At 37.7% G+C, this 20,303-nt stretch overlaps 1 protein-coding gene, 1 long non-coding RNA gene and 1 pseudogene across 2 annotated transcripts; 1 reads left to right on the plus strand and 2 right to left on the minus strand.

The window, feature by feature from the left end:
* Positions 1-55: 55 nt before the first annotated feature.
* Positions 56-4,152, minus strand: LOC111344126 (uncharacterized). Its single transcript, XM_022951332.2, has 2 exons — positions 3,955-4,152; positions 56-545 (listed from the first exon to the last, which is right to left on the minus strand). Exons 1-2 carry the CDS (start codon positions 3,972-3,974, stop codon positions 224-226), a joined length of 342 nt encoding a protein of 113 aa, XP_022807067.2. The 5' UTR covers positions 3,975-4,152; the 3' UTR covers positions 56-223.
* LOC148716329 (BTB/POZ domain-containing protein 6-like) lies at positions 1,259-2,714 on the plus strand (annotated as a pseudogene).
* Positions 4,153-6,470: 2,318 nt separating the features above from the next.
* Positions 6,471-14,798, minus strand: LOC148716330 (uncharacterized). The gene is made up of 3 exons (XR_015995382.1): positions 14,669-14,798; positions 11,344-11,477; positions 6,471-7,079 (listed from the first exon to the last, which is right to left on the minus strand). It is a non-coding gene; the product is annotated as an uncharacterized LOC148716330 (long non-coding RNA).
* Between the last annotated feature and the right edge of the window lie 5,505 nt (positions 14,799-20,303).

Raw genomic sequence — 20,303 nt, forward strand, 5'->3', positions numbered from 1 at the left:
TGTGACTTCCGACAAGTAGTGGAAAACCGTAAGATAGGAGAGAGAGGAGACAATATGAAGCAGGAAACATTCGAATTTATTCAGTTTTGTAAGTAACTTCTACAAAACCCATATTTGGATCCACTACATTAAAACGTGCACCTCTGCGAATCTTTATAATGCATCAACTTCCCTATTTGTCTAATTACAATCCTGTTTTTTTCTTTAGTACTGTCCATGCTTTTCATCTCACCGTGTAGCACTGTTGGCAAGAGCAATTCTTAACGTGGCGAATTTTCTCTTGTTTCCCATGAGGACAGTGTACGAACTCTTCTGTGTACCCCGTACTCTTGCAACATTCACACCTCGGTCTGTACCAGGGGAGACGCATGATAATTCTACTCATGGACCGGCATGTTCCTCGACATGTTTGAATTGTGACGTCTTTCTTTCCATCACAGATTTGAATCGTTTGTGGCTCACGGTCACACGTGACTCCCCATTTGTCCCAAATATCGGCCCAGGTTAGCTGAATGAGCAACATTGTGGCAAATACGACACAAATCCTGAAAATAGTAACAATAAAATGATACTATAGAGACTGTTTGTTATCTATCGCCTGATGGGGTAGGACTGGGGGGAGTTTGGAGGATTATAGTTGTGTCAAAAAAAATTTACCTGATCCCCCTCTAAGGCTTTCTGATATTATCATGCTACCCCCACGCTTCCTTGGATTCTGTTAGTGACGATTGATCTCTCCCCCCTGAAAAACATGTGATCCTCCAAATCCACCCTCCCCCCACTCCGCCGTCCCCAACTGGTCCCTTAACAGCGATCGAGCATCTTCGACAAAAATTCATACCGTATTCCTTCTAGGGAGATGACTAAGAATGGAGAAGATTTGCAGGATTGTTAACGAAAAATTTGAAAAAGTTAAACACGGTAAATAAACCTTGGGGAAGCTCTATTAACAAAGACGCACCGCAATAAATTTCTCACAGTTCACGTGGACTTATATTCAATTGATAGTTTGACGGTGTTATATTTAGTTTTACTAGAAGTAGCGGCTTTTATATTTTCCTCTCTGTTTTTTCTTTTTTTTCGTTGAAACATTTCAGCCGGCTGGGATCTTAAATCCTTGAATGTGATCGGCTGAACACGCGATCGTAACAAGCTTCTTACACTATGAACCATGTCACGATCCGGAACTTTTTGCCACACCATTGGACCTCGCAAACAATTTTTTTTCCCTATGGACTTTCCACACGGTAAATAAAAAATGAGTATTCAGCATGATGATGAGATGTAAATTTGCGTAAAGACGGCTTCCTGGTTATTTAAAAGGAACACGTCTTTTAAAATTTTATCCTTCCCTTTCAAAACCTTTATTTCTTGTTTAAAACGTCATGTCTCAAGCCGGGAGAAACTGGGAAACTTTACGACTCAGATAGAACAGAACCGAGTGTATGTTTAACAACGATCTCTATGGCGACGTGAAGATTCTTGTGCCTTAGACTGTGAGAGAAAGTAAAGTTAGTGATTCTCGCTCACAAGTTCGTGCTGTCGATCAGTAGCCCTGTGTTTGAGACTGTTTCACAGTGTGCTAACGGAGCTCACAGACTCTATTGAACTGCGCATGCCTGACGGAGAGTACGGGAGTCAGTTAGAGTTGTTTCGCTACCTGTACAGCGACGAAGCCAAGTTAAGCGAATTAAAAGTAATATGATGGGAGTTTTGTATTTAGTGAATAAATACTTAGTGCCTGCACTCGCTGATAAAAGCGCGATTTATTTTCAGTACATCGTGGATCCATCGAATATGATGTTTTAAATTCTTCCCTTTACTCTGACATATGGTAAAATAGAGGTTGGTAGAGAGATGTTTGGGGACGTGGTTGATAATCAAACGGAGAAAGCCTTGAGATCGAAAGGTTATGAGACAATTGAGAGATCAATACTTGAGGCAGTTGCCAAAGGGATGGCCTGGACATGAAGAAGTTGAATTTGTTCCAAGGGGACGAAGGTATGCGAGAGACAGGGATTATCAGCGAACGGTAAAGTCAAATGAAGAATACTTAGAGAGCTTGTCGTAAAAGGAATATGCTTTCCGCTCATAAGACAGGCCGAATTGGCCAGAATTGTCCATACTAGTGAAATACTTACAGCTGGGAAGGTTGATTTTTCAAATACTGCAATTTCGATCCGCCTCATCTACCGCCTCTTCGCTGGGATTTTTGGATTCCAAACGGATAGGTCTCAACGATCATAGAATTTATCGTTGTCGCAAATTTAGATCACTAGAAGACGGAAGGAACAGAAGAAACGGGGGAAACAGCCGCGAGCGGTCGAATTCTTTTTCATGCGGGCAGAGATATTTTAGTCCATGTAGTCGGCCTGTTTGGAAGCCAGAACAGCAGCGACTCCATCGCTTTAGAGGTAAAAGAAAGCGGCCAAACTCTCCCTGAAAATTTCATGCATAGAACAGTTCTGTGCACGTATGTGGAATACAAATGTGATTCCTATTTCGGATTTGATCTTTTGCTCCACGTTCCAATTTATGTTAAGAAAAATAATACAGACTATATGTATGAAATCAAGGCATCCATTTATGATCCGCAATGCTGGGTGGGGAGAAATGGAAATAACACTATCCAATATATATTTCCTATAGCGAGATTTACCACAAGCACTGAGGAGGAGCAATTTCCCGAAATATTATCTTCCTGTGTTATTTGATTAGGTAATTATTCTTACAGCGCGGTGGCACACACTTAACTTAAGCCCTATTTTAGTCTCAGGTACCCAAGAAAAACCTTCCCACGAGACAATTTTTTGAAACATTTGCATGGAGTTGGGAGTTGCAACAGCTTTCCCCTAACCAGTCTCTCTCGCGACAAACAGGCAGGTGACATATTGGACAAAAATGGCGGACTGGGCAGGGGAGACGAAGTGTTTATAGAAGAAAAAGTTGTCCCGCCTGAGAGGAGGTTACCCTGCCAACCTGGGTGAGACAATTCACCCTTCCGAGTTGTCTCGTCTCCCGGAGACGAAGTTCGCCATTTTCATGTAAAAGGTTGGTTGCACTTTTGAAAAAGAAAGTGCAAAGTTAGCCCGGCCGGGGTCGGGTTAGTCAGCTCGGGGGGTGTGGAGAGATGTCTCGGGTACCCGAGACCATATAAATGGGCTCCTACTCTTCCTCGTTTTTGCTTTTTATCGTTATGAATATAAAAAGAGATAGTAAGATTCTAATTAGATGTGTGACATATGACCTTGATGTGGATGGCCCATCACGAAATATGCCGGACTCTCTTGCCTTCTTCTGCTGACATGTACTTTTATTGGTGACAAATAAATCAACTGTCCTTATTTTACATCCAGTTTTTAGGATATTTAGGGCGATCCGGTCTATTTTGTCTGCTGTCAATATATGCCCATCACAAATCTCAGTTGTCAGTCAGATTTTCAGCGGTTTGTCAGTTGTCAGTTAAAATTTTGGCCCTTTGTCAGGCTGTAAGTAAACCCCATCCAGACCCTCAGAAAGAAGAATTATTAATGAAATATTTCGAGTGAAAGGGTTAAAAAGGTAGTCTCATCGCTCATTCAATACATTTTTTAAATTTGACACTTAAAATCAGTTTGTCTTATCAAATCGTTTGATTTTTGTCATTGAAATCTAGATTGTTATGTCAGTTTCGAATTTCGATGTAAAGCTTCGAAGCCATCGGCGGAGTTGTGTTGGCAAGCGAGAATCTTATACCGTCTCATGGAAGCCTCACGGATAAAGTGCTGAAGGTAAACTTGCGATTCACTGGCATCGCATACAAGGGAGAAGTAAAAACCTAGGAAACCCACATCAGTCCTGGCTAGCTTAAATGGCGTGAAACCACCACGTGGACTTTTATTTGCGAAGAAGGCCCAAAATATGTTCATACAGTAAATAAACATCGGTTTGCAAGTGCATTGTAATCATTCTTACCTTCGAGAGCTTACTCCCATTGCCAATATTTTTGTGAGGACTATACTTTTTCAACCGCACTTCCGAATCACCAAATAAAGTAACTATAATCTGACGACACTACATCAGAATGAAAGAAGCTAGCCTGCCCGCGATCGACGAAAACGATGAACCTTGTTAATTCCTACCATTCACGATTAAACAAAGCTTCCATCTATGGACAAATTTTACCTGCAGCTAGATATTTGCGATTTAAATATTTAATAAAGGCGTGATGTGAGGGGAAAAAATGTTCGATTCTCACAAACTTTGGAAAAGAAAATGTTTCACTGCTCCGCCTCTATCGATCTTTAATGGAAGGTTGATACAGTACTAATACGATACTCGATATATACATGTATGCGTTTACCATTTAACTGAACCCATCGAAGTCTCTTCTTAGGCGAAGCGAAAATTTTTTAGCAGATGGCATATTCATTTAACCGTCAGAGACAGTGAATTCAGAAAATCTAACCACACGCGTTTAATCCTGGACAATCGCATCACCGGAGCAATATGCCAAAAAATACCAGTTTTAACGGTTGCCAAACTTTGCCTGTTCAAACCCTGACTAACGCAGTTTACTGACGCACTTCACGTCTCGCTGTGTAAAGGATAACTGAGACTTGTTTTAAGGGGGAAACGCCGGCTGTACTTATTTAGGTGAGTTCATTTTGAGGTTTGGCTTTCTGTACACTTTCAAACGGAGGGGGGAGGGGGGAGGGGAGGGGGAAAGTGATAAAAAAAGAACCATTTCATTCTGTTCAGCTTAGGAAGCCATGTCCAAATTTTGGGTCATTTTAAGACGCAGAATATTTATTACACTTTTGTGGGAAAGAAACCATAAACTGGTAGTAGGACGCTGAAATACTGTTGTCGTTAGAAAACGAAAAGGTAAAATGATAGTTAACTGCTATGGAAGACTGAAACTGAAAATTGTACGCTTAATTTCGTAGTTTAAAACAGAAAAAAGGTGGTCAAGAGCCTGCCTTAACATTTCACCGTTTTACAGGAACAGGAATGAAATTCGCAGCAGTTCTTGTTCAAGGCACCCTTACTTTCCTCCTCCTCGTGAGTTACTATGGTGACGAGGTGACGGCCCGAAAGCACCGCGAACATTGTGAGCCAATTTCCTCTAACGTGGATATAAAGGTTGTTGACTGTATTAAGAGGACAGTATCTTTGAAGCAATGTATGGGAACATGTCTGTCTTATGAATCGTCCAATTCGAAAGACTGTCACTGCTGTATACCCGTTAAAAGAAGCCCGATAAAAGTAGAGGTCTATTGTAAGCACAGCTCGGGTGGTTTTTACATACATCGTCATCTAGTGGAGCAGCATGACATGTGTACGTGCTCAAGATGCTGGAGCATCTAAAAAGTTGGGATAAATCCGATTCTCAGGAATGAAACCAAGATTTAATAGATTAACACTTTCATTCTCACCATCTTATTAGAAATTCTCCTCACTGTTTATCATATATTTCTCGTGATTTTAGTTGGGAGAATTAAGTAGAAATGAATAAAAGTGAGAAAAAAGCAAAGATGTAAGCAGACTAATCTAAAATAGAAGGTCTCCGAGTTTAATAAATTCTTCCCAGGAATGAAGTTCGGGCCTACACTTTCTGTAGTCGGATATTGTAAAGAGAAATTCTGTTTAGGTCACTTGTGCATGGGAGCTATCAAAAGGGTTATTAAGTAGACATAGACCTTGAATTAATTAACGTAGCCCAAAGCCTTAGCAAAAGTCTTATAATCTTATAAACTTCATGTGAAGTTTTGAAAAAATATATACATATGAACACGGGATTTAATAGATATGCTGAGCACAGATAAACGTTAGTTAGGGATTAGTCATTCAGTTTCTGACCAGTAAGGGGGGGTGGGGAGGATATTTTAGGGGATCATATGGTTTTCAGGGGGGACGGAAGGGGATTAGTCGTAGATAACAAAGTACAGAGGCGGACTTTAGAGAATTGTCTGCCAAGGAGGATGTCGGGGGGGGGGGGCTAACAAAAGAACATCACAGGCCTCATGGAGGAATCAGGTAAAGTTTTGAAAAAATAAATATATATGGATAGAGGATTTAATCTGAGATATGCTGAGCACAGATAAAGGTTAGTTAAGGATTAGTCATTATTTCTGACCTGTGGGGGGGAGGGGTGTGGAGAATTTTTTTGGGGGATTATATGGTTTTCAGGAGGAACGCCGGGAAGGGTATCAGTCGTAGATGACAAAGTACAAATAGAGACTTTAGAGAATTGTCTCTGGGGGAGGGCGGGGGCTAACAAAGAACACTACAGGCCTTATGGCGGAGTCAGGTCAATTTAATCGTGACGTCGACACAACCAAACTCCTCAAGCTACCCTCTTCCCCCAGGGATAGTTAATAACTGATCCCTTGAATGAAATGAAATCTTCCGTACAAGCCTTACTTCAAAGATAAACCCTCTCAACTTCGATCCCTAGTAGTTATCAACATTGAAGAACAAAAATCGAACTTGATAATAATTATTTTATTTTGATATGCAGTTAATTTCTTTGCATCATTGGCATGAATACTTCAACCAACCACTTGATTCTCGAGACGCAATCAAGCCTTAATTAACTCAAAATCAGTTTGAAATGGTCAATATTTTATGCTGCTATATTTGAAAATGAGAAATCTTATCCAAGAATGTGTTCCAAAAATTGTTAGTGTCATGTTCCCCGATACGTTTACGATTTTATTCTTTTGTATGGTTTTAATCAGTCATCTTCATTGTTTCATTTTCCCTACGCCCCAAGGCAAGTTGAACACGAACAGGATTTAGCGTCCCCAATTTTCTCCACACTTCCATCGTTGCAGTAAACACTCTTCTCCGTGAATCCTGTAGCTCTACAACACATGCAATATAATTTGTATGAGGAGCTCATTGTAGATTTACTTATAGACTTGCACGTTCCTCGGCAATAATCAACGTTGACATCCTTCTGTCCACGACAAATCGATATCGTCTTCTGCTCTTTCTCACACGTCACGCCCATTTGCGCCCAATAGTCTTTAGCGCGTGTCTCGTAATTTAACACCAACATTGCGATCGTGATATAAACTAAATTTCTCATCATGCTGCAAAGAAAGGACAGAAAAGAGATCAAAAGTTGGCAAATTGCTTCTGTTCATCGCTAAATGAAGGATTTTGACGCGCAGTTAAATCATTTTAGGATTTATTTTGACAATGAACATTAACAATCAAATGAATATTATTACTTCATGCAAACGGGACAAAAACATAGGCAACTTTTTGGTCAAACTAATGACCAACCCAGAACTTTCAAATGCGCTCGCGCACGATGCAAAACTTCTCCTTTCATTCATAACGTTAAGGAAATATCGGGACCCAAACGATCCATTAAGATTATTGATCACTTCACGTGCACCTCCGCCAATGTCGTCTATTGCATAACTTGCACTTGCTGCACAAAGATACATATTAAAAAAAAAAAAAAAAATAGGAAGACGGCTAGGTACGAAAGCCGAGGAGGGACTTTCGACTTCGGATTTCCGACTTAAGACTTCCGACTTCGGAATTCGGACCTCCGAATTCGGACTTCGGACTTCGGGCTTCGGACCTCGGACCTCGGACTTCGGACTTCAGACTTCAGACTTCGGACTTTGGACTTCGAACTCCGGACATAAGACTTCGGACTCCCGACTAGTGACTTCCGACTTCCGAATTTCAAGACTTCCGCTTTCGTTTGATCTCCGCGGCCCGCCGAGTTTAGTGGAGCTGACGTCCACCAAGTTCACCATTTATTTATCAGTATTTGTAGGAGAATAAAGGTAGAGACAGACCGGTACGGACTCACGGTGTCGTTAAGGGACTTTTCCCTTTTTTAAAATAACAGATGATCAGAAGATTTCATTTAAAAATTGTTATCAGCAAAGGCTGATTGTTTACCTGGGCGGATTGGGAGTTTTCGAAAGCCATTTCTTAGTCCTGTCATCAATATGTTTTCCCGGATGCATTTGGTCGATTATCTCATTAACCCTTTCTTGCGTGTTTTTACTATCGTTGCTTTTAGAGGTTTGAAGTGAACTCTGTTGTCGAGTTACACTTTAGCCCATCGCCAACTATTCCGGTCACGAGCCTGCGGTAGGCAGGCGGTTTCATAACAAAATGTCTGTAGACATCGCTGCCGATTTTATAGAGAAATGTATGGAAGGCACGTAAGAATTGTAAATATTCGCAATCATGAAATATTTTTTTAATCTGCCGGACCGGGATATTGATACTACAAGTAAAAGCAAGCTGTTAAAAAATAAACAACAATAAAACGAGTGTGGTAAACCCTTCCTTTTACTATCTCCCGAAAACGAAGGTATATTCCATACAAACCTTATAATTTAGGTGGCGAAAAAGCGTGAATCCGAAGCATCAGCATGGCATAAATCATTTCCAGAGCTAGGCGCTCCATTTGCCGGACTGGACCTCTGTAATAGACCCTCTCCAGGTTCAAAATTTAAATTTTGAAGCTCGAAGCGATTTTTCAGTCCCTTCACTTTTTGGCCGCAATACAGTAGAAAATTAACAAAGCGAAGTCCACGATAAAACTGCAAAATCCCCTGTTTTCGAATGACGATATCTTGACTGTCTTTTGTCCAAATTCCTTGAAAAAACTTTCGTTCGAAAGCTTTTTTTGTGGACTACGTTTTTCAAAGCTATTTATTTTCCTCAGCGGCTTTGGTATGTGTTAAAATCTTATTTATGTAAATAATATATTCTGTACTTCACTTCGCAGCGATATGAGCCCGTTGATACAAGAGGAAGAACAGCGGTAAGAGGGGACTCACGTAAGGCTCGCTGAATTGTCGTGACCGAAATAGTTGGCGATGTCTTCTTTTTCTGATTGAGCACCTTGGCGGAAATGTAAATGACAATGATAAAATAGCCGATTAAGGAATGGGATTCTGACCTAAAAGAACTTACTTAAACACATGCAAACAAAAGAGATGGAAAGGATAACAGTGTGTTGTCTGACTCTAAAACAGCTTATTTTAACGACAGCGAAAGCATAACAAAAAGCTTAGAGCACATAGAGTGCAGAAACACTTTAAAAGGTAGCCTTTCAGCCAAAGAAGGGAAATAAATGAAAAATTACTATGAAAATCTCTGAAACCATCAACTTTCTTAAAGCCAAGTTAGCGTACTATTGAAGAGTTTCAAATTCATCTCAACGTCGTAAGTTCGAAGTCGGAAGTCCCTCCTCAGCTCTTACATAATTTCTACAGACGCTTTTTATTCAACTAATTTATTTTTGTTTTCCTCGTTACCATGTTTCCACCAATAGCGCAGCTCCATTTTCTGCATATAAACGCACAACCTACATGTCCTCCATTCTCTCTTTCGAAGTGCTAACGCTGGAAACGTCAGCTTTTAAACTCATCACGGTGGCCAATTTGCATTTTCAACTCAGTTGATTAAGCCAAAATTTAAATCCAAAGCGGCGGATTTGATAGAGGGTGAAGAAATCTCATACCCAAGTCCCACTGTGCAACTGTCACTGAAAGGTTGCCCGTGAAAGGTCTGGGTACTTGACTAGGGGCAAAGAAGAGGGAGCCCAACGTTGATTCAGAAAATGCATATCAGTTTTTTTTACACTAGAGCCAAAGTAAGCAAGAAAATATTCCAAGTTAATTTCAAATTCCTTTATTTGAGTATTAATATGCGATCACGCCGTTAGTAGAATTCTGGTTTCAAACAAGCGGTAAAAAATTAGGTCCGCACTGTGTACAGGTGTCTTGTTCTAACTGAAATGAATGCATTATTTGAAAATTAAATGCTTGCCGCTCTACTGCACTTGCAGTCTATTTGGAAGGTAAGCTGAATAGATATCAATGGGTGCATAGGTGTATCAAAGTGCAGAAGTTTTCTAGTAATTTTTTGGATAAACTATGTAACAATTAGATTATTAGTTCTGAGTTTTCCAAGCAAACTGATTCTCGGGAGAATTTCTTACACCAGAGCCAAAGTAAGGAAGGAAATATTCTAAGGTAATTGTAAATCCTTTGATTTGAGTATAAATATGCGATCTCGCCATTAGAAGAATTCGGGTTTTTAGACAAGCAGTGAAAAAAAAAAACGGAGGTCGTTTATGACGACGGATAACTTAGGTAAGTTTAATTTGTTTACAACTTGTAATGAATGAGATAGCAGAGGCACGAATTCTGCGATTCTGTAATGACTAAAATTGCGGTCTTCCTTATTTCTTGGCTTGATTTAATTTTTGATTGAATTGAAACTTGGTTAAAACTCATTTGAGCTGAGTAAATAAAACGCTTTATAGTGTACTACATATGATGATAAGTATCTTTTGTAAATTCTCTTTGAAAGAAAGTTTTGAAAACTCCATATATTTCTCTTGATGAGTTTCTTGAGGATTAAAATGAAATAGGCTTCACGGTGATGGTTGAAACAACACAAGATATTATTTTTCCGTTCATTATCTCTTGAACAACAATAACAACTTCGATGTATTTTCGATCAGCTTGATAGCAAAATATTTTTCTTTAGCCCGAAAATACTGGCTTTATGTAGAAGAGATGAACTAGTGTACTGTACATATTCTAAATTTGAAGTTTTGTGAGACGCTTGATCAATCAAATTTTGCGATAATTTGAAAATGCTATAAATTATTTTAGTGAGTTGGTAGAAATTGACTTGTTTAAAACCATGTCTGTCTGATAAATGAATAACGTTACGAAATAAAAATGATTTCAATCTAATAAAGTTACATCGTAAAATGAAAGCCAGAAAATTAATAATTTATATGAATACGTCTTGAATTCATTGACAACTGATCAGCAATTATGTTTTTCACTGAAAAGATAAAAGTTATTGAAATTAAAGTCTGCTAATTTTTTAATAACACCTGATATTTTGAGATATGATGAAATCATTTGATCAAAGATGGTAAAAAAAAGAAAAAGAAAAATGGTGGATTAAGAAAAACATTGTGGGAACTCATAATTCTTTGTTGCTAGTTTCAAAATGTAGCTCAAAAGCTTCACAACTAGTGTTCAACCTCAAGTTACTACCACTCAAAATTTATTGACATTTTGGTGATATATCTTGCTTTCTCTAAAGAAAGCTTTAAAGAAAGGGTTTTATAATTTTTTTTTTACCACAAACGTTTTAAAAAATGTAAGATTAAAATGGTATCAAACTGGTTCATGTTCTAATGCTGCCTTCAGAAGCCAGTGAAATAAAATTGTTACAGCGATTTTACTTTAAAAGTTTTTAAAACGAAAACTCGAAATTTTTCAAAAAATGTCATATTCAAAGAGACATTTGTTGAGTTCTGCGTACAATCGCAAATGGTCGTGTTCTTACCTTAGTAAGGATGTCTTCGTGATCTTTTCGCAAATGTTTCAGATGCCTTTAGCGTTTCGGATTTATTTCCAAGCTATCTGTCAACGTGAGTGGCGCGTCTGACGCTGGCCAGAGCTCTATGGGAACTCTGGCGTCTGTTGGAGGAGAAAATTTATCATTTGAATGACGTGTTTACGCCACGTCGGAAGGAGCAGATGAAATGAAATGATGATTAAAGGGGAAGAGGCTAGTATGTTTCACAATGAGGCGGAAACTGAATTAATAAGATCATTTAAGAGTTACAATTTAATTTTGGTGAAATTGAGCGATGCTTTGTTAAAGAACAGCGTGGGTTTCTGTGGTCAGAAGCGAGCAGGGGTGGAGGTCTCGGCGTGCCTTATCAGGATAAGTACAATGCGGGCGAGAATTTACACATGAAAAGCACGTGCAAGCACGCGTCGGCGCTTTAGAGGCGTTTGCCTTTATTTTTTTCAAGTATGTGCAGCTTTGAAAAAAAATAAAAGCCTTCATCGTCAGTGGGAGAAAGACATTTTTTTCTAAACGCCGTCAAAATCAGCACCGGATAATCGCTTTTCTCAATAGGTCGCGTCTCTGGCCATTTGGCACTTTTCGCAATCAGGAAACAATGGCAAGAAACCGCCTTAATAAAAATTAAATTAAAAGCGCATCAACTTCGACTAGAGAAGTGTGAAACAGGTGAATACAGTAAACCGTAAACCGCTTTATCATGCGAAACTCGGTGTCGCAACCTTTTATAAATACTTGTCCGCTCTTCTCTCATATCAGTCGAAGCGAAAGAAATCAATACGAAACAAATTTCTTGACAAACTTTAATAATTGATGCACTATTGTGCAACGTTTGAAATTTAACGTTAGGAAACTGACTGAAACGGGGTTTACAGTGGAAAATTTGTCACAGTAAGACTTACTAAAATGTTTGAAAGTTTAGAAAGATTAACAAAGATTTTCCCCGTCTCAAGAATTCGAACTGAATCAATGGTGACTTTAAATTACAAGATGTAGAGCATGAGAAACTTTTTCGTGATGTTTTTGATATAACAGAATTGCCGCGCAGAAAACACGTAAAGTTCGTCAGTTAACCATTTGTTGGAACTCACAAACAACTCAATCAATTTTCAATCGAGCTCAAGTTAATTACTTCTTGCAAACTAAAAGACGACCTCAACAAAATTGTCGGATATCCCTAAATTTTCGCTCTCTTCCGGACTTTGATTCATACAGAAAAACAAACAGAGGGCGTTTTTATTAAACAAAAGATAAAACTAGATAGTGCATTTACATCTAAGAAGCTTCGACGTAAACACCTGTTTTGCAATAAAATATAATTTAAACTGCGAGCATCGTTCTCACAAAGTTGTAAAACGGTTTATCGTGAATGGGAGATCTTCACTGAAGCCGCAGAATCTAAGTGTGGCCTAAACAAGTAAGTAAGTCTTATTTCAAAGTAACTAAATGGCGACTGTTTCTTTTTTATCTCTGGAAATGATCTACGTAAAATGGCAACACCTAACTCTGGTTTTCAGCGTTGTATTAATTTGCTTGATTCTCGGAACACGTTAAAGCTATTAATCCAAATACTCTCTTCGCATCACGTTTTTCTGAAGTTAGTTATTAGTTCATGAGTTTCACATAAACGTAATTTCAACACTAAAATTCACAACTAAAATAAATTTCTCGGAATTTACCACGACGTGTTTTCAGATGGATTACAGTTGTCCATTATAAGATTTGGTGAAAAATTTCTCTAATTTAGAAACTTTTTTTCAGCAGCAAGGCACCACGTTCCCCTGAAATGTCTTATTTAACGAATTCTGCAGAGGAACTAAACTTGAACAAATAATTGGGTCTTTTCTTTTCTGTTTTTGATCGATGTTAGAATCATGACAGTTCAACGAAGATATCACACAAGATAATCTGTCAAATTTACTTCGTTCTTATTTAACATTTATTTGAGTTCCACGGGACTTTCTTAGTTTCCTTCACGATGCTGACTACCTACTTTCTCTATTGAAAACATCTCTGATCTCTTATGCATGATAGCACTGAAAGATCGGAATGAAAATTAGAACACTAAGTTATATATAAGACGCCAACTTGTTCAACTGATTTGGAATCTTATATGTTTTATTTAATTTTTATTGTTTGATTCAGTGAATCCGATTACAAATAGTTAGAAGGTAAAGATTTAGCGAAGTCTTTACCAAAGAGTTAGAGAAAAAGATTTGTTTAGCGATGAATTTACTTGGATCATTTTAAAATCAATCTAAGAAAGTTATAATTGGTTCTCGTATCTAGCTAAAAATTAATAAAAAAGAAAAGTTTTAACTATCGTTTTTTGTTTCACAAAGCAGATATCGTAGTATGAGAATTTGTGGGTAAAATAGTTTCATTATTACTTATGACAGTCTCTCAAATAAATTTCATCTTATTCCATGCGAGAAATGTGATTGAATTTGTGAAACATCTGTTTCAAAAACATGATCAGGCCACATAGAACACGCAGACAAACAAACAAACAGAAATACAAACCCACCTATTTAATACGAAATTTTTTAAAATTCAAAATTATTCCATTTTGGACCGTCAATTTTTTTTGCCTGGAGAAAAGATAATTTTAATACGATTTCCATTTTGATCAACTTAAAAGTTCCTGCCTAAAAGGATTTTAAGCTTTCGAAAAAGATAACTTACAGCTATTTCAAATTAAACAAAAATCATACAATACATGCCATTTTTTCCGCTCTTCGTAAATTCTATCAGGATTTCAATGTATGTCAAAAACTGAAATATGGAGTAACAGAAACGTGATCTTTGCCTTCATAAGTCAGAAGGTGAAATATTCTTTATTGAATGTTTATCTACAAACAAAATGACAACAAAGATAAACGAGACTCATCAAGGTAGAAAATTCTCTCATGTAAACTTCATTTATTATCAGAAACGTTTGCTTTATTGTTACATTGTAAAAAAAAAAAAAAAAAAAAAGAAGCGGTATGAATTATACGTCCTTGTAAATTTTTCTTTTAAATCGAAACTCGTTTCATCGGAAGATATTGAAAATAAGATGTACTTTTACGATAAAACTGAAACATCCTCTATGTGACTTTCATTAGAGAATCGAAAAGTGGCATACGACAAATTCAATATGATGAGGCTCTTTTGAGCTTGCTTTAATGTCTTACTGGCCGGAAAAATAAAACAAGTAGATAAAACTACAACTCACAAAGTCTGAAACGCTGTCAGTTCAGAGAAACTGTTTCAAAGAATAACAAGAATGACAAGAAGTTGTGGTTTACAGACCTACCTGGGAGTAAACTGTTGCTCTGCTCGGTTTAACTAAACCTGGACTGAAAAAAGAAAGCGCAATGTGGCATAAATCATTACCGAGATAGCCTTAGCTTTCCACATGCCGGATGAGAATTGCAATCACAGTGACGTTTGTTGTACGAGATGTGAAAATAAATTAACGATATAAGATCTATTTCAGTTAAAAGCTTCCTCATTCGTTCAGCACATTGAGTTTTTTCTTTTTGTTCCGGGAGATTAATACGCCTTTGGGATTAAATGCGAGTCAAATGAAAAGGTTATTGATAAGTTGGTGATTCAAGTTCCTATTGCTAATATCTTCTAGCTGCCTTCAAGCACCTGAACATTCCACACTGAAGATGAGTTCAAGCCTTCTCTAAATTAACTCGTTGTTGGTATTTTTCACGAGTTACTTCAACCATCTAGTTAAAAAAAAAAAAAAAAACAGGTACAGCGAAAATGATTTTCTTTCAAATGATAGCTACGAGAACATTCTGTCGTATCGAAGCCGCCCACTTTGTAGACAAGGCAATCATTCTGCTCAACGAAAAAAATCATTTGTAAAGGGCATTAGGATATGATTTACATTTTCATTACTTAGTCAAATATGTGTTACGAAGTAGCCAGAGGGAAAGATATTTATAAACAACGACTTAATACAAAGAAAAGCCTTTTTCGGGGAAGAAAAAATTGTATTTCTAGCTGTCGTTGTTGAACTATCTTAGTGTGTTTCTCTTGACACAGAGGAAATATTTCCGCAAAACTGTCTGTTTCATTACTGAAGAAACGTTTAGACGTTGGTTTTACCACATGGTCAGGAATGAAATTTTGGTCTTCCATTAGAAACTGATGATATAAATTAATGCTTTGATCGTTATCGCAATTTTGGCCAAGAGACAGTTTCTTTCACAAATAGACAGAAACTATTATAGGTTAGGCTTAACAAAATCTACTACAATTCTAAGACAAAAAATAGAATGTAGTTGTCTAAGAGTTTATATTAATTTTTCCTCAAGAATGTTGAAAGAAAATTTTATATCAGATCGGGGGAAAATCAATAAACTCCTCTGGGCCTTTTTAAAACTGTTCGTACCTAGCACAGGAAGGTAGGAGTGAAAAAAAGAGATAGAATTGTCGGCCTCAAAACAGAACAACGGTGTTGAGATCAATGCACTTGAATCTAGGCTAAATTTTATCTTTCATTATCAAGATAACATAGTCGTTAAGCGTATGGGTCATCCTTTCAAAACCCCCTCCAGCACTTATTGGTGAACATGATTCTCCTCTTCAACTAACCACAGGGCTTGGCGATCACCCTTTAATCGCAGTTTTCGTGTCGAGATGGAATTGAAATGAAGAAACATCATGAAGAAACAGAGGCAAACTCCCAAACTGAAACCCATTTTTAATTTTTTTCGTTTTTCATTTATTTTACGAGATTATGGTGGATAGTGGATCATTATTGCAACAAAATAACAATTTAGGTTTATGTTTTCGGAAAATGTACTTTTTTCTTTCATTTCGTCGACTTCCTTTCTGTTTCTTAGCCGACCTCTCTCTTAAAAGTTATTCTCTATCCTTGGCCTTTCATTTTGATTAGAGAAATAGTACTGCTCACACAGTATTGAAACAAAAACTTCACTGAAGTACATTGTAGGGAGTTAATCATCGAGAAAATGATTGCTGCTCGGCTATTTAGAGTCTTGAAAAACCTTTTAAAGATAAGAAAAACACCTCACATTGATCATCCCTTAATTAATCACATTACTATGTTATGGCTTTGAAAACGTTTTATAAACTCTGTTCACTTTTTCAATTAATCTGACCCACGTAAAGATATACTAAAAGATTTGCGTATCAGGCTGTTTGTGTAGGAGGTAACTGTAGCCTTGCCAGTATTTCAGCACGTACTAGTCTTGATGACCCAGTAGAAAGGGTACGAAGTCCCTTTTTTTCTCTATTTGGAATATATGGTTTGCGATTTTAGAGTCCGTAATATTTTCAGCGTCATCTTCACATCAGGTATAATTTTTGTTCTTCTTGCAAGACAAGTGATTAATGTGTTGCTGTTGTGCACCTTCACTACAAAAAAAATACCCTTTACTTTGATTCTGGAACAATTAGATAAATCTAAACTTTTGGCAGACGTAGTTCTGGACAGCTTCCTCCCAAAAGTCAAGACTGCTAATGCCGTTTCATCTTAAAAACCAGACAACGATTAAGATCCATTGTTAAATTTCAGTCCCAATCTCCGTGGCCCATTCATTTTTATTTCTTTTACAGAAACATGAAGTCGAAGACGCTTCCCCTCCAAGCTATCCTTATATTAGTCTTGGTCACTAGTCATGTGTGGGCTGTAAATTTCAAAGTTAGCACACAAAGAGTCACACAAAGAGTTCATCACAAAGAGGTGTGCAAACCATGGTCGGTCAAAGTGGCTGTTAGAGTCGTCGACTGCCAAACTAGGATGGTTTCTCTGAACCAATGTGCGGGAACCTGTCTCTCTGAGCATTCATTAAATGAGGAAAGCTGTAAATGCTGCAAACCTGTAAAGAAAAGCGTTGTAAATGTTCCACTGCACTGCCAGGACAGTTCTGGAAACCCTTCCCATTATACTCATCAAATGGAACAACACGAAGAGTGCAGTTGTTTACCATGTTCAACATAAGATAAATGATAGAACATAATAACAATATACGTTTTGTCTTGAAACCCTCTTATTGAGTCGATGAAACATTATTGCTTGCTGCTTAACTTTATAATAATAATAATACTATTAATAATTATAATCATGATAATAATGATATAATAATAACAATAGCTTTATATTTACATTGCACAAATTAACATTTGGATATGATCAAATGCGCATAACAATTTTTTTTCTGTAAACAGGCCAGACCACAACACCAGGAGCTACGTTCCCTACTCTTTGCGATAAGTGTGTGGGTTCTTTAAACTTCCCCTGCTAACCAAAACAGAGAAGATGCAGGAGACGGGGCCTATGGTTTTTCGTCCTTATCCAGTTATCATAACAAAGGCAGCACATTCTCCTCAGTTATTTTACTGGGTTACCGTGCACCTTCATGGGTGTCTCGCGTGCAAGCGATGTAGCGCGTTCGGTTTAAACTGTAGATATCTCAACTCCTATATCAAATTAAAGCTTATAGGACTGGCTATCAGGCTATACCAAAAATTTTGAAAAAAAATGAATTGTCGATTTTTTCACGACTTCTAAATGCGAGTGCCCGAATCACCTTTTGAACGTTACATGTCAAAGCGAATTTAATTTTGTTTTTCGCTTATTAATGTGTTCCTCCGTTTCCAGGGCCAAAGCGCTGAAAAAACGTGTCTGCGATTTGCCATAATCAATTTCAGTGACAAGTTACAGAACATTTTTGAGATAGGATTAAAAAAATGTGGAGTGATCGTACAAAAATCGCTCTTGAAAAAAAAGTATTTCGAATTAAAAAATTCGGAGACACTTTCTTGTTGTTCATACGTAAAACTAGCTACTGTCAAAATTTGAGAGCAATCGAACAAATTCCCTTTGACTTGTAGCTCTTAAAAGGCGATTCGGGCGCTCGCATTTAGAAGTCGTGAAAAATTCGACAATTAATTTTTTTTTCAAAATTTTTGGTATAGTCTGATAGTCCGTCCTATAAGCTTTCATTTGATATAGGGGTTTAAATATCTACAGTTTAAACCGGACGCGCTACATCGCTTGCACGCGAGACACCCCAGAAAGTGCACGGTGACCTTAAGACCCGGGGTGTTGGTCCGGGACTCGAACCCTCGACCTTCCGTACGCCAATCCGGCGCTCTACTACTTGAGATAACTAGGCGGCAGTTTTTAATAATAATTATATAGTAATAATAATATTAATAATAGAGCATTTTTCGATGTGTCGTAAAACCAAACCAGAAGTTATCAAAAGGGCCAACCAGAAGAGAAGAAGTTTAAGAGCCTACGAGAACTCAAAGTAAAAACAAGCACATTGCCTAAAGCGCGGTAAAAAACGCGGGCGACCAAGTCGCGATTAGTTTTGTATCAATTGGTTGAGAGAGTGGCGTGTGTTTTTTGGACCAATCACAGAGCGAAGTAATGCAATTTCGAGTTACTTTCGACATGCACACAATTGAAAATTTCTCTGATAATAATAACAATAAGAATGGGAATACAGCAGTCGGACGACGTGGTTCCTTTTGACCACTGTTTCCAGGTTGAATTTGGATTTGGAATCTTGCTTTTTGTTTTTATTGGTTGATTTGCTTTTAGTTGTGACCAATTGGTTATTTTTCCTCACAATGTTTTCTTTCCAAGGGTAAAGATAACTATCTATTACAAACTGGGATAAACTTTGATCTGAGACCAGATTTTCAAGAAGTGTCATTAATGACTGTCCAAAGAACTTATTTTGGGATCCAGGGACTTAATGAGTTGAGCAATTCTAGGATGAAAAAAAAAACAAACAAACAAACAAACCCCATATAAACCATGTAAATGAAAAAAACACTCCAACTAACTTCTACTTTCAACACACTACCCCGAAAACTTCAAAACTAGTTTCGTCTACGACCTCGTCAGTTGACATGGTTTATATGGCGTTAAGTAATACTTTCTTGGCCTCGATCAGTATAATTTCACAAAAACAAACCCAAAGTAAACCAAAACAGTTTCAAGTAACAAAAATTGCGGTGGTAATCAGAAAATCAAGACCACAATGTTCGATTAAAATATATTAATTGGCAATCATGTGCAAGATACGACTCAAAAGTTTCAGAAAATTAGAAATTAGGCCGAGGTTTGTAAATCTTATGGAAATCATCTCAAACCTGCTGGCTGTAAAATAAATTTGAACTTATTTCTTCAACGCTGGCTGCGTTAAATGCAATATTTGGATTTCACGTTTCACTCAGAGTTAGTGTTTATCTGGAATACATTGAGTGACAAACAACCGCGGCAGGTCTGTGCACCTGGTTCGAAAAACATGTCGATATGATCCATTTTTTTGAAGTGACCATCATGCAAATTAAAACCAGTTAAAATTTGTGCAAGGTGTTGCGCGGACAAAACTCTGTGGCTGAAACAAAGCTCTTCACAAAATTTCCCATGTCACCCGGTTCGAATTGTCGCTGCAATTTAACCCCGCGAAGTGTATTTATCCAACAGCTAAGAAGGATGACTGAGATGCAGATGTCCAAGAAATGTGGCGATACGTTGTTAAAAAATATAGGATTGATTATGTTATTATTATTATCTATTGCAACGAAGCATTTGTGTTACTCGAGCACTTTCTTTTATCGATAACAGGTTTAAAAGAAATTTTGAAGTCAAGAACTATTCAGATGGTTTTCTGTTAGTCACTTTGTGCACTTTTCATGTAGAATGGCGATGAAAAGTTCACTGTGTATGATGGGAAAAGACACAAGTCGTCCTATCACTCCTTGCGCAACTCTTTTGACCAGCACCAGGCCTCCCCAGTGCGATGGTAAGGAAAAAGGAATGCGACCAAAGGTTCAAACGGTTCGACAAACAAATGTTTTCCAACACTTTCCGGAGCATTCCGATCTCTGTTAAGTTTGGTTTTCGACGGTTAACAGTATCACCACAGAAATTTGCGGAGTTAGTA

The sequence above is a fragment of the Stylophora pistillata genome, chromosome 14 (genome assembly GCF_964205215.1).
Source record: "Stylophora pistillata chromosome 14, jaStyPist1.2, whole genome shotgun sequence".
In the NCBI taxonomy this organism is placed as follows: Eukaryota; Metazoa; Cnidaria; class Anthozoa; order Scleractinia; family Pocilloporidae; genus Stylophora; species Stylophora pistillata.